The sequence below is a fragment of the Rhinatrema bivittatum genome, chromosome 8 (assembly GCF_901001135.1).
Source record: "Rhinatrema bivittatum chromosome 8, aRhiBiv1.1, whole genome shotgun sequence".
In the NCBI taxonomy this organism is placed as follows: domain Eukaryota; kingdom Metazoa; phylum Chordata; class Amphibia; order Gymnophiona; family Rhinatrematidae; genus Rhinatrema; species Rhinatrema bivittatum.
The window spans coordinates 248,049,425-248,074,321 of NC_042622.1; the positions used below are offsets into that span (position 1 = coordinate 248,049,425).

At 45.2% G+C, this 24,897-nt stretch overlaps 1 protein-coding gene across 1 annotated transcript in view; it reads left to right on the top strand.

Moving 5' to 3' along the window:
* The first annotated feature begins 3,397 nt into the window (after positions 1–3,397).
* The window catches only part of FSD1 (fibronectin type III and SPRY domain containing 1), a 69,821-nt gene continuing 48,321 nt past the window's right edge, over positions 3,398–24,897 (top strand). The window contains exons 1-7 of the mRNA XM_029614506.1: positions 3,398–3,518; positions 18,030–18,125; positions 18,900–19,031; positions 19,296–19,397; positions 20,725–20,747; positions 22,315–22,436; positions 22,798–23,007. Of these exons, the coding sequence (XP_029470366.1) occupies positions 3,504–3,518; positions 18,030–18,125; positions 18,900–19,031; positions 19,296–19,397; positions 20,725–20,747; positions 22,315–22,436; positions 22,798–23,007 (700 nt within the window). The 5' untranslated portion in view covers positions 3,398–3,503. The remainder of the gene's footprint in view (positions 3,519–18,029; positions 18,126–18,899; positions 19,032–19,295; positions 19,398–20,724; positions 20,748–22,314; positions 22,437–22,797; positions 23,008–24,897) is intronic.

Here is a 24,897-nt window from a genome sequence, read left to right on the forward strand (position 1 = left end):
GAGTAAAAAAGAACTTTCTCCGATTAGTTTTAAATGTGCCACATGCTAACTTCATGGAGTGCCCCCTAGTCTTTCTATTATCTGAAAGAGTAAATAACCGATTCAAATCTACCCGTTCTAGACCTCTCATGATTTTAAACACCTCTATCATATCCCCCCTCAGCCGTCTCTTCTCCAAGCTGAAAAGTCCTAACCTCTTTAGTCTTTCCTCATAGGGGAGCTGTTCCATTCCCCTTATCATTTTGGTAGCCCTTCTCTGTACCTTCTCCATCGCATTTATATCTTTTTTGAGATGCGGCAACCAGAATTGTACACAGTATTCAAGGTGCGGTCTCACCATTATGACATTTTCCATTTTATTCACTATTCCCTTTCTAATAATTCCCAACATTCTGTTTGCTTTTTTGACTGCCGCAGCACACTGAACTGACTATTTCAATGTGTTATCCACTATGACGCCTAGATCTCTTTCTTGGGTTGTAGCACCTAATATGGAACCCAACATTGTGTAATTATAGCATGGGTTATTTTTCCCTATATGCATCACCTTGCACTTATCCACATTAAATTTCATCTGCCATTTTGATGCCCAATTTTCCAGTCTCACAAGGTCTTCCTGCAATTTATCACAATCTGCTTGTGATTTAACTACTCTGAACAATTTTGTATCATCTGCAAATTTGATTATCTCACTCGTCGTATTTCTTTCCAGATCATTTATAAATATATTTAAGGGTCCCAATACAGATCCCTGAGGAACTCCACTGTCCACTCCCTTCCACTGAGAAAATTGTCCATTTAATCCTACTGTTTCCTGTTTTTTAGCCAGTTTGCAATCCACGAAAGGACATTGCCACCTATCCCATGACTTTTTACTTTTCCTAGAAGCCTCTCATGAGGAACTTTGTCAAACGCCTTCTGAAAATCCAAGTATACATCTACCAGTTCACCTTTATCCACATGTTTATTAACTCCTTCAAAAAAGTGAAGCAGATTTGTGAGGCAAGAGTTGCCTTGGGTAAAGCCATGCTTACTTTGTTCCATTAAACCATGTCTTTCCATATGTTCTGTGATTTTGATGTTTAGAACACTTTCCACTATTTTTCCTGGCACTGAAGTCAGGCTAACCGGTCTGTAGTTTCCCGGATCGCCCCTGGAGCCCTTTTTAAATATTGGGGTTACATTAGCTATCCTCCAGTCTTCAGGTACAATGGATGATTTTAATGATAGGTTACAAATTTTTACTAATAGGCCTGAAATTTAATTTTTTAGTTCCTTCAGAACTCTGGGGTGTATACCATCCAGTCCAGGTGATTTACTACTCTTCAGTTTGTCAGTCAGGTCTACCACATCTTCTAGGTTCACTGTGATTTGATTTAGTCCATCTGAATCATTACCCATGAAAACCTTCTCCAGTACGGGTACCTCCCCAACATCCTCTTCAGTAAACACCGAAGCAAAGAAATCATTTAATCTTTCTGCGATGGCCTTATCTTCTCTAAGTGCCCCTTTAACCCCTCGATCATCTAACGGTCCAACTAACTCCCTCACAGGCTTTCGCTTCGGATATATTTTAAAAAGTTTTTACTGTGAGTTTTTGCCTCTACGGCCAACTTCTTTTCAAATTTTCTCTTAGCCTGTCTTATCTTTTATTTGTTATTTAGTTTTTGATTTTATTATTTTATGAATTTTATGTATACTATTTTTTTATGTTCAATATATTTTTATTGAGTGAATTCGCTCAAGTGGTACAGAAGCAAAGCAACAACGAAAATGCCAGAAAATGAAAGCACAGCAAGAGTACACCGCGTGTTGACTAGTAACTCTACACTCCTTTCATAGTGAACCATGAATGTTCTAAACTGTTCCCCCTCCCCGCCCCCCCTTAAACCTCCCCTTCCCCCTCTGGAGACCTAGTCCCAAAATCAAACACTGTCCAGATACTCCCCAAGTATACATAATCAATCATTGAGAGCCAGACTTCTAGCTCTATGGGGCAAAGACTGTAGATATGGTTCCCAGGTAAGCAAAAAAATCTTCCATCTTTTGGGTGAAGTACGAGCATAGAAAGCATCCATCTGCATTAGTTTATGGAAATGGATCCTCCAAGTCCGAAAGGAGGGTGGCTCTTTATCACGCCAATGAAGGAGAGTGATCTTCTTCCCCACCAGTCCAGCCTTTTTTAGCAAAATTCGTGAACTAGGATTCACCACCAGGTGTCGAGTAACACAATGAAATAACCAAAGATATGGTGACATCGGTAGACGAACCCCCACCAGCGACTTTAAATAACCAGCAATTTGTCGCCAATAATTTGCTATTTTTTGACACTCCCAAAAAACATGAGCCAGGGTCCCCAACCACATCTGGCAGCGTACACATTTATCAGTGTTGGCAATACCAGCTTTATATGCAATCTGAGAAGCGAGATATGCCCTACGTAAAAATTTTAAATGCATCTCCCGAAAGTACATATTGCCAGAGAGAGGAAGTACACTCCGTAAACTATAGGAGAAAATGAGAAGTGTTATCAAAAATGCTCCGTCTCGGTTCCAGCGATCAACAGAAACTTGACAGGACTCCTTGGGGGTACCACATGCCAGCCTCTTATAATAAAATGGTCAAAGTGAAAAAAACCATCCAAAGCTTTAAACACTGCCAAATGTTGAGCAGGAGGACCCAAGTCCCGAAGATAATGGCCAAGTTGTTTATGTATACTATTTTAAGGATATATTAATGATTTTATTATTTTATGATAATTTAATGGTTTGCGATATTAATTGTATTTCTGATTATTGTATTTTATGTTGATTGTACACCGTTGTGATGGTCTTTTAGACTGATGTAATGGTATAGAAAACCCATATAAACTATAAACCATAAACTAAACTATCAATGTCTTACATTTAACTTGCCAACGTTTATGCATTATCCTATTTTCAACTGTTGGATCCTTCTTCCAATTTTTGAATGAAGATCTTTTGGCTAAAATAGCTTCTTTCACCTCCCCTTTTAACCATGCCGGTAATCGTTTTGCCTTCTTTCCACCTTTCTTAATGTGTGGAATACATCTGGACTGTGCTTCTAGAATGGTATTTTTTAACAATGACCAAGCAATTAGGCATACTTAGCAAAATAAAATGAACAATTTAAATTTTTTAAGGAGACAAAATGGTATTTTTTAACAAGGACCAAGCAATTAGGCATACTTATCAAAATAAAATGAACAACAATTTAAATTTTGTAAGGAGACAAAAAAACCCCAAATCCTGTACACGCCCTGGAAAGTGGACCACGTGTCTCCGATGCCCTGGAAGCTGCAGCCACCGGGTAAGATTCGTGTCCGGGGCGCAGGACTATAATTCCCGGCGTGCAACGGTAAACTGCGCTTGCGCAGTGAGCTGGGGAGGCCCCACAATCTGGGCAAACCTGGCATATCACCGCCTGGACAATAGCGAAGGGAAACAGTAGTCCTCGAGGACCGGCGACCGGGAGATCCAAGCATGGGGGATCAGAAGGTAATCAGGGATGTAGGGAGGACTGACAAGGCTGTGGGCGGTGCTCCTGCTGTTTCAAGGCGCTCTGTGCTGGGATAGGGAGGGGAGCGTTTCTTTTCAGGTAATGCTTAGAGAGATGCAGCCGGCCAGGAGCCTTGCACCACCCACCCAGCAGCTTCCTGCAGTTTTAGGAGTGCATCAAAGGACAGGATGTAAAGGAAGACGTGAATCCTATATCCTGTATGCTCCATCCAGTCTCTACATGAGTCAGGGCTGTAGCCGAATAATAATGTTAATTCGATTACCCTGCATGTAGTGTTTCTCCCACACGCATCCCTTTTGTCAGTGCAGATAATACACAATGATGCGGGCTTTCAGAAACAAACAAAAAAAATCCACATTTAGCTAGGATTGCATCGCGATTAAGGTTGCAAACTTTCAACCATCGGATTTCCGAACACTTGGAAATGCAGTTTAATATGTTCTCTGATGAGTTTTTCACAAATTAATATTCTTCCATGATTAGAAAAACAGAGAAACATAGGTCAGTATCTGCCATTGTATTCTATCTACTGTGCCCAGTTTAGTTCCTACTACAGTGCCATCAGAGCTAGATTTAAGAGTGTATGGTGCACATAGGCAGGGGGTTTTGCTCCTAGAAATGAAAGAGCAACAGGAGAAGACCCAATTTGTGGGCATCTTCAGAATTTGGTGCCCTCAGCACTTGCCTGTGCCTAAATCCGGCCCTAAATACCATAGACCCCAGTTGATCTCTACCTTTCCCCTCACTCTTGCGAGGAGTTCCTTTGGTCTGAAAAAGGTTTGCTTCTATCAGCCGAGAGGGCCAAACTATATTTTTAAAAATTTTTTTAGGCTTCTCAGTAAACGGTGGACTGAAGGCTACGTAAATGATACAAAATGTATTCAACACATAGGGCCAGATTTTAATAGCTACGCGCGGGTGTAGATTTGTGCGCGCAACCCAGCGCACACAAATCTACGCCCAATTTTATAACATGCGCGCGCAGCCGCGAGCATGTTATAAAATTCAGGGTCGGCGCACGCAAGGGGGTGCACACTTGTGCACCTTGCTCGCACCGAGCCCCTAGGGGAGCCCCGATAGCTTTCTCCGTTCCCTCCGAGGGAAGGGAACTTTCCCTTCCGCTCCCCCCCCACCTTTCCCACCCTTTCCCCTATCTAACCTGTCCCCAGCCCTACCTAAATTCCCCCCCCATCTTTATTTTGCTATTTGTGCCTGCCTGTGGCAGGCGTAACTTGCAGCCGGCGCGTGATCCCCTGGCACGGCCACTGTGCCAGAGGCCTCGGTCCCGCCCCTGAACCACCCCTGGACCGGTGCCCCACCCTCGCCCCCTTCCTGCCCCTTTTTCAAAGCCCTGGGACATACGCGCGTCCCGTGGCTTGCACGCGTCGCCTGGCCTATGCAAAATAGGCTCGGCGCATGTAATCCCCCCTGCGCTCGTAAATCTAGCCGGATTTATGCGCGCAGGGCTTTTAAAATCTGCCCCATACTGAATACAGAGTAGCTATCAAAGTGCCTGCAATATAGTATAACTGCAGGGGAGAATTGGATGGTAACCTGTAGCTGGAAGGCTAAAATCAGGACATTGCTGAATATTTTAGCTGTCCCTCATTTTTCGGTACAGTACCTCCAGAATCTGTACAGTCCAGAAAAACATCAGGACAATCGGCAGCCCTAATTAGGATGCATAAGGGACATAAGTGGATAAAATTAGAAATCATCCACACTCCGCCTCCTTCAAATTGAATAAAATTTTGTGTGGATGTTCGCTAGGGCCTCAAACAAAACTCTGCAAAATGTTTCGGCTGGATCTCTATTGGTTCAAGTGCCAGAGGCAGCTGAATGAAGGTCACTCTTAGAGTACTGTGCTCTGTGCAACACAAAATGGCCACTTTGTCCAGGCACTGCAGCCATACAACCCCTGTTAGGGGCCTGAAATTTTGTGGATTATTACAACTTTTGGTGCTAAGTTCCTATGTAAAGTTTTGAGCTTGCCACCCTTTTTATTTACCAGCAAAGTATGCAAAAAATTTTACAAAAGAAATTTAAGGCCTATTTTGCTCCTGATGTAAACTTCAATTCACGCCATAACTGGATCAGTAGTCATGACCTATGACATATATCTAGGATTTTCACTAGGAGGCTTTGCATCCAATTGGAAGCACAGGTATAGGTATATAAAGACATGATGTCACCTTTTTATGAAAATTGTGTAGCTTTTAATTTGATTTCTTTCTAATGTCGCTTGAAAGAGCACATTTTTAGCTAAAAAAAAAAAAAAAAGTCACCTTGTTTCATAAGAACATAAGAAAATGCCATACTGAGTCAGACCAAGGGTCCATCAAGCCCAGCATCCTGTTTCCAACAGTGGCCAATCCAGGCCATAAGAACCTGGCAAGTACCCAAGAACTAAGTCTATTCCATGTAACCATTGCTAATGGCAGTGGCTATTCTCTAAGTGAACTTAATAGCAGATAATGGACTTCTCCAAGAACTTATCCAATCCTTTTTTAAACACCGCTATACTAACTGCACTAACCACATCCTCTGGCAACAAATTCCAGAGTTTAATTGTGCGTTGAGTAAAAAAGAACTTTCTTCGATTAGTTTTAAATCTGCCCCATGCTAACTTCATGGAGTGCCCCCTAGTCTTTCTACTATCCGAAAGAGTAAACCGATTCACATCTGCCCGTTCTAGACCTCTCATAATTGTAAACATCTATCATGTCCCCCCTCAGCCGTCTCTTCTCCAAGCTGAAAAGTCCTAACCCCTTTAGTCTTTCCTCATAGGGGAGCTATTCCATTCCCCTTATCATTTTGGTAGCCCTTCTCTGTACCTTCTCCATCGCAATTATATCTTTTTTGAGATGCGGCGACCAGAATTGTACACAGTATTCAAGGTGCAGTCTCACCATAGGGCGATACAGAGGCATTATGACATTTTCCTTTTTATTCACCATTCCCTTTCTAATAATTCCCAACATTCTGTTTGCTTTTTTGACTGTCGCAGCACACTGAACTGACGATTTCAATGTGTTATCCACTATGACGCCTAGATCTCTTTCTTGGGTTGTAGCACCTAATATGGAACCCAACATTGTGTAATTATAGCATGGGTTATTTTTCCCTATATGCATCACCTTCACTTATCCATATTAAATTTCATCTGCCATTTGGATGCCCAATTTTCCAGTCTCACAAGGTCTTCCTGCTATTTATCACAATCTGCTTGTGATTTAACTACTCTGAACAATTTTGTGTCATCTGCAAATTTGATTATCTCACTCGTCGTATTTCTTTCCAGATCATTTATAAAGATATTGAAAAGTAAGGGTCCCAATACAGATCTCTGAGGCACTCCACTGTCCACTCCCTTCCACTGAGAAAATTGTCCATATAATCCTACTCTCTGTTTCCTGTCTTTTAGCCAGTTTGCAATCCATGAAAGGACATCACCACCTATCCCATGACTTTTTACTTTTCCTAGAAGCCTCTCATGAGGAACTTTGTCAAACCCCTTCTGAAAATCCAAGTATACTACATCTACCGGTTCACCTTTATCCACGTGTTTATTAACTCCTTCAAAAAAGTGAAGCAGATTTGTGAGGCAAGGCTTGCCCTGGGTAAAGCCATGCTGACTTTGTTCCATTAAACCATGTCTTTCTACATGTTCTGTGATTTTGATGTTTAGAACACTTTCCACTATTTTTCCTGGCACTAAAGTCAGGCTAACCGGTCTGTAGTTTCCCGGATCGCCCCTGGAGCCCTTTTTAAATATTGGGGTTACATTTGCTATCCTCCAGTTTTCAGATACAATGGATGATTTTAATGATAGGTTACAAATTTTTACTAATAGGTCTGAAATTTCATTTTTTAGTTCCTTCAAAACTCTGGGGTGTATTCCATCTGGTCCAGGTGATTTACTACTCTTCAGTTTGTCAATCAGGCCTACCACATCTTCTAGGTTCACCGTGATTTGATTCAGTCCATCTGAATCATTACCCATGAAAACCTTCTCCATTACGGGTACCTCCCCAACATCCTCTTCAGTAAACCCCGAAGCAAAGAAATCATTTAATCTTTCTGCGATGGCCTTATCTTCTCTAAGTGCCCCTTTAATCCCTCGATCATCTAACGGTCCAACTGACTCCCTTACAGGCTTTCTGCTTTTGGATATATTTTAAAAAGTTTTTACTGTGAGTTTTTGACTCTACAGCCAACTTCTTTTCAAATTCTCTCTTAGCCTGTCTTATCAATGTCTTACATGTAACTTGCCAACATTTATGCTTTATCCTATTTTCTTCTGTTGGATCCTTCTTCCAATTTTTGAATGAAGATCTTTTGGCTAACATAGCTTCTTTCACCTCCCCATTTAACCATGCCTGTAATCGTTTTGCCTTCTTTCCACCTTTCTTAATGTGTGGAATACATCTAGCCTGTGCTTCTAGAATGGTATTTTTTAACAATGACCACGCCTCTTGGACATTTTTTACTTTTGTAGCTGCTCCTTTCAGTTTTTTTTTTAACAATTTTTCTCATTTTATCAAAGTTTCCCTTTTGAAAGTTTAGCACGAGAGCCTTGGATTTGCACACTGTTCCTCTTCCAGTCATTAAATCAAATTTGATCATATTATGATCACTATTGCCAAGCGCCCCCACCACCGTTACCTCTCTCACCAAGTCCTGTGCTCCACTGAGAATTAGATCTAAAATTGCTCCCTCTCTCATTGGTTCCTGAACCAATTGCTCCATAAAGCTATCATTTATTCCATCCAGGAACGTTATCTCTCTAGCTTGTCCCAATGATACATTTACCCAGTCAATATTGGGGTAATTGAAGTCTTCCATTATTACTGCACTACCAATTTGGTTAGCTTCCTTAATTTCTCTTAGCATTTCACTGTCCATCTCACCATCTTGACCAGGAGGATGGTAGTATACCCCTATCACTATAGTCTTCCCCGACACACAAGGGATTTCTACCCATAAAGATTCAATTTTGTATTTAGTCTCATGCAGGATGTTTATCCTGTTGGACTCTATGCCATCCCGGACATAAAGCGCCACACCTCTTCCCGGGTGCTCCTCTCTGTCATTGCGATATAATTTGTACCCCAGTGTAGCACTGTCCCATTGGTTATCCTCTTTCCACCATGTCTCTGAGATGCCAATTAAGTCTATGTCATCATTCACTGCTTTACATTCTAATTCTCCCATCTTACTTCTTAGACTTCTGGCATTAGCATACAAACATTTCAAAGTTTGTTTTTTGTTTGTATTTTCATTCTGCTTTTTAATTGATAGGGATAAGTTAGAATTTTTTGGCTCAGGTGAGTTTTTAGTTACAGGCACTTGGACTATTTTTCTAATTATTGGAACCTCACTGTTGGGATGCCCTAATTCTAATGCATCATTAGTATCCTTTGAAGATACCTCTCTCCGAACCATGCGCTGCTGAGCGACTGTCGGCTTTCCCCTTTGTTCTAGTTTAAAAGCTGCTCTACCTCCTTTTTAAAGGTTAACGCCAGCAGTCTGGTTCCACCCTGGTTAAGGTGGAGCCCATCCCTTCGGAAGAGACTCCCCCTTCCCCAAAAGTTCCCGAGTTCCTAACAAAACTGAATCCCTCTTTCTTGCACCATCGTCTCATCCATGCATTGAGACTCCGGAGCTCTGCCTGCCTCTAGTGACCTGCGTGTGGACAGGGAGCATTTCAGAGAATGCTACCCTGGAGGTTCTGGATTTAAGCTTTCTACCTAAGAGCCTAAATTTGGCTTCCAGAACCTCCCTCCCACATTTTCCTATGTCTTTGGTGCCCACATGTAGCACGACAGCCGGCTCCTCCCCAGCACTGTCTAAAATCCTATCTAGGTGACGCGTGAGGTCCGCCACCTTCGCACCAGGTAGACATGTTACCAGGCGATCTTCACGCCCACCAGCCACCCAGCTGTCTACATTCCTAATAATTGAATCACCAACTATGGCGGCCGACCTAACCCTTCCCTCCTGGGCAGTAGGTCTTGGGGAGATATCCTCAATGCGAAAGGACAATGCATCACCTGGAGAGCAGGTCCTTGCTACAGGATCCTTTCCTGCTGCACCTGGTTGGTGCTCTCCCATCATGAGACCTTCTTCCTCCAAGGCAGCACCAGGGCTGCCAGTCTGAAGTTGGGACTTGGCTACTATGGACCTGAAGGTCTGATCTATATACCTCTGTCTGCCTCAGCTCCTCCAGGTCTGCCACTCTAGCCTCCAGAGATCGCTCTTTGCATCACATCCACATGTACAACTTCTCACCGGTGGGTAAAAAATCATACATGTGACACTCTATGCAAAAGACTGGGAAGCCCCCCTCTTGCTGCTAGACTGCTGCCTTCATCTCAATTTTGATCAGTTCCTAGTTAAGTTTAAGGTTGCTATGGGAGTAGGAATGTGTGTAACGTCCTTTAAATGTATTAGTGAATTCACTATGTGTCTGGTAGTGGCCTCCCATGGTCTGATCGAATTCTCAAAGTTTTTGTTGATGTTTTTTTTTTTTGTGTGTGAAAGTGGCACCTGCCTATAAATTAAGGGATGAGCTAGGGGTGGGTGGGTTGGAAAATCCAAACAGTCTAACTTCAGTTAGTCAGCTAGAGTGACTCACTGCTCTCTTGATTAACAAATGTTGGTCCCTATTCAAATCAATCACACTACCTCAACACCTTTCCAAGGTGAGTAACTGAGCTGAACTATTCAACTTTTTTACTTAGGTATACACTGCTCCTAGCTTATTTCTAGCTTCTGGCTACTTTTTGGTTTTGGGTTTGTTTTTTTTTCAATACAAACACTCAGTTCTTTAAAAGTCTGCAGAACACTCAGTTCTGCAGACTTTTAAAAATAAACACACTATCTACTGCTTACTAGCTACCTTATTGTCTGACTATTTAAAAATACAGTCTAACTTGTTTATTCACTGCCTTTCTGACTATTAAAGGCACAAACACACTAAATAATATTCCCAGATAGTTAACTTTGCCCCAATACTTTAAAAAAAGACAATGTCCCAAGCAAAAACTTACTGATTCCTTTCAGCCACCAGCAAGGTGATCCTCTCCTCTCAGTGTTCCCTCTCAGTGTTTCGTCTTGGACCCAGCCTTCTTTTGGTCAGAATTACTGTTCAAAAGACCATTATTTGCATGCGTGAATGCATTATATTAAAAAGAGCCATCTTTGGTACCCAACTGTGAAACATGTAAATGAGCTAGAGATGTGACATTTTACAATACAGCTCAGTTTATGATGCTTACCACACTTTTAGCTTTTGACACACATTTGTTTAGACATATTTTCAAAAATTAGTCATCAAAGTCTGCAAAAAACGTTGTATGCTGATTAGTTGCCTTGCTTTGTTCAGTGGTGGCTGAGCCATTGCATCAAAATTGACAACCCCGTTGCCTAGGAGCCACTCCAGACAGCCAGACAAGGTACCAGCCACAGGTTTTATTTAAGCACAAAACAAGAAAAAGCAAGATACTGCATATGAAAATTGTTTAAACTACAGACTTCACAAAAATTCACTTAGTCTTTTTTCCTGCTTTGCACATGCTTTTGTATGTCCCATCGATGCATGACAAAGTGGCTTGTGAATAAATGTACTGCCTACCTGAAGAAGTTGTTATGGGTGCATCAAGAGTAGCAATAATGTGCTCTTCTGGAACCCCCAGGTGCCTCTATGGGGCGGGCTCGTAAAATGACCTGGCAGGACCTTGGGGGTGCAAGAAATTGACCAAAATGACATGTTCCTCATTTGAGACTTTGCATATATGGCCAGTCCACCAGGAATTATCATAGATGCAAGCTAAATATTGACTAGCAGGCCGATACAGTACAGTGCGCTCCGGTGGAGTGCACTGTTAACCCGCGTTTGGATGTGCGTTTTCGACGCGCTAGCTTTACCCCTTATTCAGTAAGGGGTAATAGCGCTTCGAAAACGCGCATCCAAACCCCACCCCCCCAAAACTAATAGCACCTGCAACATGCAAATGCATGTTGATGGCCCTATTTGTCATTCCTGCACGATACAGAAAGCAAAATGTGCAGCAAAGCCGCTCATTTTACTTTCAGAAATGTGCGCTTACCCAAAGGTAGGCGCTAATTTTTGCTGGCACCAGGAAAGTGCACAGAAATGCAGTAAAAACTGCTTTTCTGTGCACCCTCAGACTTAATATCATGGCAATATTAAGTCGGAGGTCCCAAAAGTTAAAAATAATTTAAAAAAATAATAATAAATTTAAAATTGGCTCGTGGTTTGAAAACCAGACGCTCAATTTTGCCGTTTTATTGTATCGGCCTGAAGGTTGGCAGCTGAATACTTGAAGGACAGGCAACATCATTCAAAATTTTGCTAATGCAAATTTTAGTTCCATCAATGGGCTTGAATTGATGATTTTCCTTTGTGCCAGCAACTGTATGACCTTTTTAAACCTCTCATCCTGAACAGGTCTGATTGCTTCAATGTCCTCCTTTGGCACAAAAAAAATTTGATACCACAAAGGGCACAATGGTGTCACAGACCAGGGCATGTTCCCAAAATCTTTGCCACAACACACTTAACATGACATTACCATAGTTCCTTGTGAAGGTGATACTTTTGCATGCAGTAAATAACAGCACAATAAAATATCCATTTTGAGGGGTATTTATAAAAGTGTCGAAACAAGATGTCAGAAGCTAAAAGCTTCACCGCATTGTAAAGTTTCACATCTCTAGCTCATTTGCATGTTACACAGCAAGGTGCCAGGGATGCCTCTTTTTAACATAGCGCGCCCATGTATTCAAATGATGCAGGTCATTGGGGCCTTAATTGTGACCAAAGCAAGATCGGGTCCAAAATGACAGTGCGACTTCTGTTGAAAAAAAGATGCTCTTTCAAGTGACATAAAAAAGAAAAGCTTTAAAAACAACATGGTAGAGATATTTGCACCTGAAAATTGGCAAAAATTTGCATTAAAAAAGTGACATGAAGTTTTTATGTAATTGTATCTGCTTCCAGTTACCTGTAAAGCCTATGGGGCGGATTTTAAGAGCCCTGCTCGCGTAAATCCGCCCGGATTTACGCGAGCAGGGCCCTGCGCGCTGGTGCGCCTATGTTCAATAGGCCTACCGGCGCGCAGAGCCCCGGGACTCGCGTAAGTCACAGGGTTTTCCGAGGGGGCGTTTCGGGGGCATGGTTTCGGCCCGGGGCGGTCCGGGGGCGTGGCCGCGCCCTCCGGAACCGCCCCTGGGTTGCGTCTAGGCGCGCCAGCGACCCGCTGGCGCGCGGGGATTTACTTCTCCCTCTGGGAGGCGTAAATCCCCCAACAAAGGTAGGGGGGGTTTAGACAGGGCCAGGGGGGTGGGTTAGGTAGAGGAAGGGAGGGGAAGGTGAGGGGAGGGCGTTAGCGAATTCCCTCCGAGGCCGCTCCGATTTCAGAGCGGCCTTGGAGGGAACGGTGGCAGGCTGCGCGGCTCGGCGCGCGCCGGCTACACGGAATAGGCAGCCTTGCGCGCGCCGATCCAGGATTTTAGCGGATACGCGCAGCTATGAGCGTATCTACTAAAATCCCGCGTACTTTTGTTGGCGCCTGGAGCGCCAACAAAAGTACACGAACGCGCCGTTTTTGAAAATCTACTCCTTAGTGCAAATCTTATACGTATATGCCATGGGCATATACGTATAAGTCAGGGCCTGAATCAAAGTATAGGTTAGGACAGTGGTCTCCAACCTTTTTTGCATCAGGGACTGGCTTCAAGCAAGACCATTTTTCCATGGCCTGGCAGGGCGGGGTGGGGGTGGGGCAGGGGCGGGGCTTTGGTCATATGGGGTGGGGTTATGGAGGGGGTTGGATTTTAGTGCATACTTATCATTTAATTATGACATTTATAATGTGAATGTGACTCAACTCACCATAGGTTCAGAATGAGTGGGAGCTTGTTTTCCTTGTTTTCCAAACTTCACACCTCTCTCCTCCACCTGACGCCTTCCCTCTCATGACCTCCCCTGGCTGTGAGCAAACCCCAGGAAGACACCCATTCATTCTCATACACAGACACACCCTCAGGCAGGCACCCATGCATTCACACACATACACCACCAGGCAGACTCCCATTCATACTCATGCACACACTAAAGGCAGACCCCCTCTCTTTCTTTTGCCAGCAATCTCTGAGCCTCTCTCGTTCTTCTGCTGCCACTGTCACTGCTGCCGCATGGCTATTGCGGGGACGCTGATTGCTGCTACTGGCTCTGAAGCCCATTTGCTGCCTCCTCTGTGCAGGCACCGTGGGCTTCCAGTTCCTCCATGCTGATCTCGTACATTGTGAGATCCGCATAGAGAAAGTGCTACTCTTGCACATTCCGAAAGATTACATGTGTCAATCTGTAAAAAGTAATTTATTTTTTTTTCCATTTGCTGTCTGATCTTAGTTTTCTAATCGGTTGTCACAGGCTTTTTTTTTACCACCTTGCCTTTCTTATTTTTTTGTCAATTCCTTTTATATTGTCTTTTTTTTCTATTTCTTTACTCTCCATCTGTCTTCTTCCCTCAAACACACAGTCAGGTTCTCCATTCTCACATTCTCTCTCTCTCTCTCTCACATGCTCTCTCTCATACAGTCATTCATACACACAGTCTCTAACTGGCACATGCTGTCTGACTCTCACACACACAGGCTCTCTCTCACTCCCACATGCTGTCTTGCTCAAGCACAGGCTCTCACTGTCACATGCTGTCTCACTCACACACACAGAGGCTCTCACATGCTTTCTCTGCAAACATTCAGGTCCTCACTCCCACACACAGTCTCTCAACTCACTCTCACACACAATCTCTCAACTCATCTCATACACGCACACATACACACTCAGCCGCTCTCTCACCTCTGGGCCTCTTCTTTACGGGTGCCACAGGATGGGCTCAGCAGCAGCCCTGGTCTTCTCGGGCCGCGCTGCTCCTCTTCTGCATGCGGCTGATGCTCCTCCTCCTTCCTGCCCTCACGGCTCCGGCAACGTTTTTCTTCCGGGGCCGTGTGGGCAGGAAGGAGGAGGAGCACCTGCACGTTTAGACGCGACCTTTTTCTTCGGACCGTGGTGACGTGAGCTCCAAAACGGCCCTGCTGATCTTCTTGCTGTGTGTATCCGGCACACAGCACAGAAGTAGTTCACTGCTCAGCAGCATCCACCCCACAAAGTGTGCTCTGAGCCGCCATAGAGCAGAGCACACAGTCAGTGTTTAGTGCTGGTCTGCGGCGGTGGCGAAGACCAGCAAAAAACCCCCAACGGCCCGGTCCTGGTCCGCGGAACGGTGGTTGGGGACCCCTGGGTTAGGAGCATTATGGGGCGGATTTTAAAACCCCGGCGCGCCTATTTTGCATAGGCCGCCGGCGCGCGCAGAGCCCCGGGACGCACGTAAGTCCCGGGGCTTCCAGTCGGGGGGGGTGGCGGAGGCGTGGCGGGATGATGCGGCGTTTAGGGGGCGAGGCATTTTGGGGGCGGTGATATGGGCGTGGTTTCAGCCCGGGGGCGTTCTGGGGGCGTGGCCGCGGCCTCCAGAACTGGACCACGGACTGGACCACGGAGCGGGGCAGCCGGCCGACGCGCGCACCTTTGCCGACAAAGGTAAAGGGGGGGGGGTTAGATAGGGCCGGGGGGTTGGGGTTAGGTAGGGGAAGGGAGGGGAAGGTGGGGGGAGGGCGAAGGAAAGTTCCCTCCGAGGCCGCTCCGAAATCGGAGCGGCCTCGGAGGGAACAGGCAGCAGGTGCTGGGCTCGGCGCGCGCAGGTTGCACAAATGTGCACCCCCTTGCTCGCGCCGACCCCGGATTTTATAAGATACGCGCGGCTACGTGTGTATCTTATAAAATCCAGGGTGCTTTTGTTCGTGCCTGCTGCGCGAACAAAAGTATGCGCTCGCGCAAGTATTTAAAATCTGCCCCTATATTTCTATTGTAAAATTTTTCACATACTTTGCTGGCCCATAATAAGGGAGGCAAGCTCACGTTATGTTCCAAACTTTGCACTGTGATTTATGACCAGGGGTTGTAATAATCCACAAAATTTCAGGCCCCTGAGAGGTGTTGTCAGGCTGCAGCACCTGGACAAAATGACCATGTTAGTTTGCGTAGAGCATGGTACTCAGAGGTGACCTCCATTCAACTGCCTCTAGCTCTCCAACCAATGGAGATCCAGGTGAAAAGTTTAGTACACTTTTGTTTGAGACCCTAGAGAACATCCGTGCAAAATTGTGTTCGATTTGGAGGACATTGAGCATGGACACCTGTTCTACTTGATATGATTCTCTGGGGGAATCTTTTTGCTCAGAAGTTTTTATTTTTAACGCACAAAAATGGTGGTTACCATCTGCTGTGTAGAGGTTACACATCCAGTGCAAAATACCACATGCTGTCTCAACTGAAAAGTATTCCTGCTTAGAATTACAATAGTGCGGGATACACATTTAAAAACAAACAAATAAATACAAATTGTACATATATTCCATTATCTGTTTCTTTTTTTTATTGCGGAAAAAAATGTCATTCCTGGCTGATGTTTTTAGATTGGGGGAAAAAACCGATGTGCGTAGTTTGAATTTTCAAATATTTGTGCATCATCTTTTGCGGGATAGGTCCATCCCCAGAAATAGCCTGGATAAGTGTAAGTATCCACGTTAACATTACACAGATTTTCAAACAGAAACTATCTGGGGAGCTTCTGTGTGATAATCCACCTAGTGGCCTGCTGCAAATTTACCCCTTAACTTCTATATAGTAGTTTCCAGAGGGTTTTTTTGTAGCTGTTTTCCTGAACCCTTGGGGAGGTCCAGCATGTCTAGAAAGCATTGTGATGTGTTTCTGTATGTCATGTCCGATTGTGTTGGCCCTGGCCGAGACACACTGAAGTCTCATGCAAAGAATGACATGTGTAAACGCAGCTGTGTCCAGCGGAAAGAAATAGAAAAGACCGTAAAAGTTAGAGTTTTCATTCTTGCAGGGTGAGTATTGCTTCCTGCGTGCCACACTTTAGAAATATCATGTGCTGCACAGTGGGTAAAGAATCTTTTCTATGTAATAAGGGGAAGGGAGGGGAAGGTGGGGGGAGGGCGAAGGAAAGTTCCCTCCGAGGCCGCTCCGAAATCGGAGCGGCCTCGGAGGGAACAGGCAGCATGCGCTGGGCTCGGTGCGCGCAGGTTGCACAAAATAAGCTACTATGCGCGCAGGTTGCATAAATTAAGCTACTATGTAACCAACCTACTATGTTTTAACCCACGTTAAACCTCCAATTAATCTCTTGTAATTACCTCTCAGTTCCTGTGCTTTCTCAGCTGCTATCCCTTCCTCCTTTACTTTCTCCCCTTCTCCCCCTCCCCTCCTTTTTTCGAGCCTGCTCCATCACCCGCTCCCTGTTTTTTGTAACTTTCCTCCTTTCTCAAGTTTATTGTAAACCAGCGTGATGTGCTCGCACGAACACCGGTATATTAAAAGCTGTTAAATAAATAAATAAATAAATAATGCTTGCTTTGCATTGCCTCAGCCTCTGTTTAGGCCACCTGTCAACTCTTATCTTGAACACCTGAAGAATTTCTGACCTTTTGAGGCCTCGAGCCAATTTCCTTCCTTTTCAGATGGTCAGATGATGCGATCTCTTTTATTTGCCCACCGCTCTGCCCCCTTGCAGTGGGGTCATCTTGAACTTTTCACTGATTGTCCAGATCCCTTAAAGATCAAAAGAGGCAAAACTCAGACCATTTTGTGAACAGCCAAACTTATTGGGTATCTCAAGAGGTATTGTAAATGAATACAGGGCAGGAGCAAGGGGTAAGCAGAGAAATGCAGAAAATCGGATGACCCTCTGTTTGCCCCCTTGCTTTGGCCTTTTTGGCTCCAGTCTTAAAATGTAACCCATGCTCTCAAGAAAAGCTTACCCCTGGACACATCTGCTCTGACTCCATAGTGATGTGCATGGCGGCCAAAAATTTTCATTTTGATTTGTTTCATAAATTGTTTTGGTGATTTCAGGGGCCATTTTCAGTTCATTTCAGAGTTAATGAAACAAAACAAAAATGCCCATTTTCGGTTCAGATTACAATTCGTTTTTAAACAAATGCACAGCCTTAATGTGCCTCAGCAGAGCTTTGGTGGAGCTCTCAGGTTTTCCTGGCAGCCTTTTGTCCTTTCTTTTCATGCAGTCACTGGGGAAGTTGCTGTGTGATGCAGCTTGAGGTTTACCATTGTGCTGTTCACAGAGAAACTTGTGCATGTGAGGCCAGGGGGCTCCAGTGAGAACATTTTGCTTCTGGTGAGAATGTCCAAAGCTACAAAATCCAGTGGCTTTCTTACTCTGAGCATGTGATAGACAAAATTAGCTCTGTGATAGAGAGGTGAAAAGTCGCAGTGAGGTCGCTAGGCTGGATTTCCAGGTACTGTCATCTCTTGAGGTGGTGGTGTTATTTTTTTCCTTTTCTTCCTTTAACTTTTGAAATAGGAGTCTCTAAAGAAGATCATAACTACCTTGGCTGTTAAGAATGAGGAAATCCAGAATTTTATTTATACCCTGAAGCAGATGCTGCAGAATGTAGAGGTAAGGGTGGAGCATGCATGTCACTGTTCTTCTCACAGTGCACCCATTCTCTTCCTTGTCCCCACTGCTCTCCTCTGTTTGTATTCCTCTACCTTTCTTCAGGTCCACCTTCTGGGTTGTTTGGTTTTTTTCTTTCTGTCCTGCTTTTCTCATCCCAACTTCCTCTCTCCCTTCCATTGCTACCCTCTAGTTCTGGGATACCCAACACCAATCTTTGTAGACCCCAGTCAGGTCTGGCTTTTAGGCAATTCATGATGGATATGCATGAGAGAGATCTGCAAACATTGATTCTGAGAAGTAGGTTCGTTTTGCATACTTTTGCTACCCTGAAATCCAGAGGTGTTTGAGGGCCCTGAGAACTGGAATGAAGAATCAGTGCCTTGTCTGCCCTTTGCCCCCACTGTTGCCTCTCCTTTCTCTCCTTCTCTTTCCTTTCCCTCTTCCCCATTCTCTTAGAGCTCCATGTGATGAGAACCGTTTACATGCGTGAGATTCTGAGCAGGGAGCCATAGAGGTTACACACTAATTGTATGGATAGGATACTGTCCATCCAGGTGCCCAGGAGTCTACAAAGAATGTCCTGCAGATGTATATTTGCATAATTAGCTTTGTGAATGTACTACTGTTAGGTTTTGTTACCAAGCTGCCAGCAGTTTTATAACCATTACCCATTTGGCACCGGTAAGAACTGGCTTAGGGCCCTGTCCTCCTGTCTTTGCGTGGATCTGGTGGATAGGATTTCATCTGCTGTTGCTGCTGCCTCTCTGACCTCAGGAGAACTCCATCAAGGTGCAGCAGGATCTGGAGGCAGAGTTCCAGTCACTTTACAGCATTCTGGATGAGCTGAAGGAAGGGATGGTGATGAAGATCAAACAGGAGCGAGCGAGCAGGACCTACGAGCTACAGGTAGGAGCAGATCCTTGCTCAGTTATCTCCCTCCTCCACAATCTCCCTGCTCCCTCCTCCCCTTTCTTCCTGACAGTAAAACTAATAGTGATTTTCAGGGCCAGTAAAAGCCAGACAGATATGGAGGGAGATGAGTTGGAGTTAAGTCTGTGAGGTCAGATGTAAATCCATGGAGGGAAGCAGAGGCTGAGGCCTGTTGATGGGTTCATTGTGATTCTTTCTTTACAACTGATTTTTTTCTCTCTCTTTCTGACTCTTGGATAGAACCAGCTGGCAGCCTGTACCAAGGCCCTGGAAAGTTCCGAGGAGTTGCTGGAAATGGCCAATCAGACGCTGGAGGTGGCTGAGAGCGACAGCTTTTCTCAGGTAAAGCAGAGCCCCTCTCTGCAGTACTTCCTCAGCCCTCAGGGGTAAGACGTGAGAAATGCCTGCATTAACCAGGAGAGAGAGTACCTACTGGTAGGCCAGAAAGCCCCTGGGGACAGAGAGGTGAAGTTACATTCGGAAGGGATGTGGGGGAGATTATATCAAGGAATAAAAGCAAGGTGCCCGAAGTCCCTCATGTCAAGCCAGCATGGCCCTGTGAAAAGGTCACCCTTAAAGATTCGTGCTGGTAATATCCCGATGAAATCCCACAAGGATGGAGGTGAGCAGCAGCCGACGGTGAAGAAGTAAGGGTGACATTTCAGCCTCTGAGAAGACAGATTCCCCTCTGCCAGTGAAGTACACATGGTTGCTGAGAAGTAACATGGCCCTTGTCAGCAACTGTGACTTCTCAGCTCACCCAGTTCCCCAGCCCTGCCTATGGTGTCATGGCAGCCTCCAGTCCATCCCGGCCACTTTCCTCCCTTCCTCCCTCCTCCTTTCCACCTCCCTCTGTGTCCCTGGCATGCTTCACTCAGCACCATCTCTGCTGGTGGGGGATTTCAGATACCCACCACCCTCTCAGATTTCCAGGCTCTTGCTGCCATGAGGAGGGAGCTGGGTTCAATTCTCGGCTCAGGACCTTCCACTCCCCGGACCAGCCAGGGATGCTGTGGAGACAGATCTCGTAGCTCCTGGTGGGTGAGGGTGTCCCAGTCGTTGCATACTGGCAGCACTTAGTGACCAAATTAGGGCTCTGCAGTGATGGAACAAAAGTAGGTCAGGAGGGGATAAAGACCCCAGGTAGTTGTGAATGAATGCTTATAGCACCCAATCTGAGCTTGGTTCCATCTGAGTTGGAAGCACCACCTAAAGAAGCAGGAGGAAACGGCTGGGGAACAAAACAGAATTTCCTGATATGTTTGGTAACGATGTTCTGGGCATCTTGGGCCTTTGCTGCATACCAGGTTGTTAGAGACAAAATAGTAGGGGTGAAGGGGGAGGAGGCAAAGGCTAAGATCAGATGGGACCTCTCCCCACCTCATCCCTCAAAAATAGAAAATATCTTAGTTTTTCCCACTGTGCTGATCTGGAAAATGCATCCATTTAATATTTTAAGATGTGACTCCTTCCATTGCTGCAGGTTGGATGGTAGGAGGCGGGGTGGAGTTAAACAAGGGTCGGAGGCCTTGTGCCCACGTACTGGGGGGAAAAAACTGGGCTGGATTTCCAGAAGGATAACTGAAGCTTTGCTTGCAGCTTCCTTGTCTTGTCTTATTGTCTTCCCCTTTTCTCTCTCTCTCTCTCTCTCTCTTGTTGTGCTTCGAAGGCCGCCAAACAGATCAAAGATAGGTACAGTACCAACCTCCTCCTCCTCCTCATCTCATCTGTCATCCCATAGTAACCTCATTCTGCTCGTGAGTGCTCCGTTACCATAGTATTAACAGGTGGCAGTGGCTCACTTTCTGCCTCCCCATTTTCATAATGCTAACATAGTGCTGTGTGTCACACTCCACCTCCCCTGAGCTCCCCTGCTCCTCCTCCTCATAGTGCTACCGTAGTCTCCCTCCACTTCCCCTGGGCACCAGGAAAAACTCTCAAGCTCCGTAATCTAGAGGACAGGGGGAACGAGCTGTGCCTCTCCCCTTATTTATATTTTCTTGATAACCCCCCTCCCCGCCCACATTCCTCCAGTTTTGGTTTTCTTTGTGCCACTTAAGCCCCAGCAGCAAAGTTTTAGTCAACTAAAACAAATTCAGAAGTTTGCCAAACTGAACGGCTGCTGTAGATTGGTACTGGAATCTGGTCACTCTTTTCTTTTAATTTGCAAAAAGCTGTATAAGGACAGCAGCGACCGATACGGCCCGTCACAATTTGCAGCATCTTGGGCTCAGCCCGGCAAGAAGCAAGCCCCAGGATGTGCGGCTGTTGCTTCTTGGCTTTTCAGCCTCCTGCCTGAACCCATTTCCTCGGGGCTCTGAGCTCTCCAAATTGGGGGAGATGGGTATTTACACAACCAGGGATTTGTGTCTAGCTTGGGATCCAACCTGCCAAGCCAGAGCTTTTGAGGAAGGGGACGGACCCAGCTCTGGTTCTACAATAGGATGTCGGCCCTTGGGAATCTCCCTGATTACCATAACAGCCACCATGTAATCTGACTGTGCTAAAAAAAAATGATAATATTAAAAGATTGGCAAAGTTATGCTAACATTAAGCATTAGAATTAAACTGAAATAAGTTCTAAAGCAAAACTCACACTGTCTTGCTCTCTTCTTTGTCTTGCCACGCTCGCCTCTTTCTGTCTTGCGCTTTCATGTCTGCTTTGTTTTTTTGTTGGTTTTTTCCCCCTCTCTTCTCTGCCTCCACCTGTGCACCTTTTCTGGGGAGCGGTGCTGGAAAGAGCCTCTCATTTCCTGGACTTCAGGTGTTAGCTGATCCCACCATTTCCTTTCCATCCCCTGGTCTGTGTTTGGTTTGTCTCCTTAAAATGTCTTTTATTTTTTAAAGTGCTTCTTTATTAAATTTTCACAACCAAGCCTTCACATGGTGTTTTCCAAGCCAGGCAGCTGCTCACCAACCAGACATCAGCTCTAGCAGATCATTTCTAGGAATGCCAAGGCCAGCCTCCATGTTTTCTGAATTTCTTTAAAAAATGTCCTTATGCTCTGTCTGTGCGGGGTGGGAAATATGGAGGGCATCTACCTAGGCCCGTGGGGAAATCCCTTGAGCATGTTCTGGGTCTGGTTAGAGGAACAGAAACTCCTTTATGCGCCATCTTGTTGATGTTGTACCTCAGGACGGGGGCTTCCAGTGGAGGGCATCTTTCTGTCTACAATTCAGTTAGAAAGGGAAATCCCTTCTTATTTGACTCCTGCCACCTTTTGTGTCTCCTCCCCCCGCCCCCAACTTCTCTCTGCAGTGTCACAATGGCCTCTGCATTCCGGCTTTCACTCAAGGCCAAGGTCAGCGATAACATGACTCACCTGATGGTAGACTTTGCCCAGGAGCGGCGGCAACTCCAGGCCCTAAAATTTCTGCCAGGTCTGACACACACAAAGCTGTTGAGGGAGAGTGTGTGGGGGTGGGGGTGTGCGTACGCGTTGGGAATGAGAAGCAGAACAGACCATGGGGCATATGTCTAAAAGAAGAACCAAAAACTTGACCAAATATTCTCCAATCCTGGGTGACATTTCTACGTCTGTTCTTTGGTGTCTTGTACAGGGTAGCCTTTCTCGGGACTGATTATTATCTTAAAGGTTTCCGTGGACAGGATTATATGAGTGTGATATGACTTACTTAAGCCTTGCTCAGGATGTGGCTATTATGATAGCCATCTCAGTGATAGCTGCTTTGATACTGCTTACAATAGCTCTCGTTCCATGACTCTTCTCTCCCTCTCCAGTTCCCAGTGCCCCAGAAATTGATGCATCTGAATCCCTGGTGGCCGATAACTGTGTGACGCTGGTCTGGAGAATGCCCGATGAGGACAATAAAATTGATCACTACGTCCTAGAATATCGCAAGACCAACTTCGAGGGTCCACCCCGGTTGAAGGAAGACCACCCGTGGATGGTGATCGAAGGGATCAAAGAGTCTGAGTACACTCTATCAGGTGAAAGGCAGAAAGGGCTCTTGAGGGTAGCACCCAGTTCCCTGTACGTACCCGGATCAGTCCAGACCGTGAGTTGAGCCTCCTGTCCAGCAGATGGAGATGTAACCGTCTCTTTTAGTCAGTAAGGAGGCCCAGTCAACTGATCCGTAAAGATAGACTTTTATTGCCAGCAAGATGCAGCTAAGACAAAGGCTCAGTACAACTGCATGCCACGCCCCCTCGGGAGCAAACTTTTATGCACTTTACAACTCTTATCTTTCACACATGCGTTCTGATTTTTGCTGAACAAACAATTCACAAACTGCTGAACAAGCATTAGCTAGCGTGGTCCTCTAGGAGGTGTAGCTTATGATCATATTATCGTTTCGTCATTTAATTGACGTGTTAGACATTTTACAGCGGCATTCGTATTAATACAATACAAATTATTATTCCAAAATGGAGTTACGTTACGTTACGTGTTAGTGCGCAACTGCGTCACTACGCATTACGTGTCATTTGCGTTGCAAACATTAGTACGTTCAAAATGGCTGTGCGTTTCACTGCTGGCATGATTAGTCGGAAGACTTTCAGTTGTTTCATTCTTCGGGGGGCCACGAAATTGAACCCCTTCATTCCCCCCTTTGATACTTCAACTTCGGGTAGAAGGCAGAAGTATCACACTTCATCGTCTGGGTAGTAACTGAAATGACAAACAAGAATTAATACCAGTGTCATTAGATTTGAGCCCTAATGTGTTGCTGTGTCGTTGGTTGCTTCACGGGTTTGAGACGGGTGGACCCTATTGGTGTCACCCCCCTTTGTAGCCCGACTTACCACAGCGAACAAAGTGGCTCAGTAATGTTAGTTACTCAGAAGTTATGCAAATTATAAGTTAGTGGTTAGGTACTCATGATCAGAATCAACATCAGGAATATCTGAATCATCGGTAGTGTCGTAGTCAGATGAATCGTATGAAGGGAATGTGGAAACAGACACATACTTATTAATCATCATGACGTGGGCAGCCGCTCGTCGATCAGCAATATTTTCAATCATGGATCGGAGATTCCTGAAAATAAGAGGTAGACACAGAGGAAATAGAATACAAGTTAAAATAAGAAATAGGAAGGGAAGGAAGAGTTCCTTAAGTCCTGGGATGGAGGTAAGCCAGTTGGGTAAGGAGGCTGTCCAATCAAGAATCCCAGACCACGTCTGTACTGGAACATGTGCCAGTCGGATCATTCGATCAGTGATCTCTTCAATGACCTTACTCTTGTCATCGACCTGTAAACAGCAATTAGAAAGATTAAATTTTCCACATACACCTCCTTCCTGTGCTAGGAGGTAATCCAAAGCCAATCGATTTTGGTAAACAGCGGTGATAATTTTTGTGTTCTGCTTGGCGAGGATGTTGAGAGCCAAGGCAGAATCATTTGTTAGGAGTTCTAATACAGCTTGTAGTCTGATAATACGATTGAGCATGTAAATAGGGGTTCTATACCCATAAGAACCATCCTCAGCCCACGTTGCTTGGCCATAATATTGTACAATTCTTTCAGGAGGCCACTCCTGATCTTTCCAGTCTCCAATGGTTACTTTGGAATTTCTGCGACGTTTGTTTGGTCGCATGGGACTGTATACTGGTACTCCTAGGGTTTCTCCAGCAGTGATTGGAAGTAAGAAGAAACTGGGTCGTATAGTAGCCAAGAAACAGGTTCCGTACCAGTGTGTGGGTAACTGTTCATAGGCTCTTCGCCCACATACAAAATAGTAGCCATCTGGGGCAGTGAAGATGGTGGTGGGTACGCCTGCAGCAGTCCATGTCTTGTTTAAAGTTGATTCAGTCCAGATGGGAGCAGGCATGGTGGAATTTTCCGTCTGCCACCATGTATGGTTAGTTAGATTGGC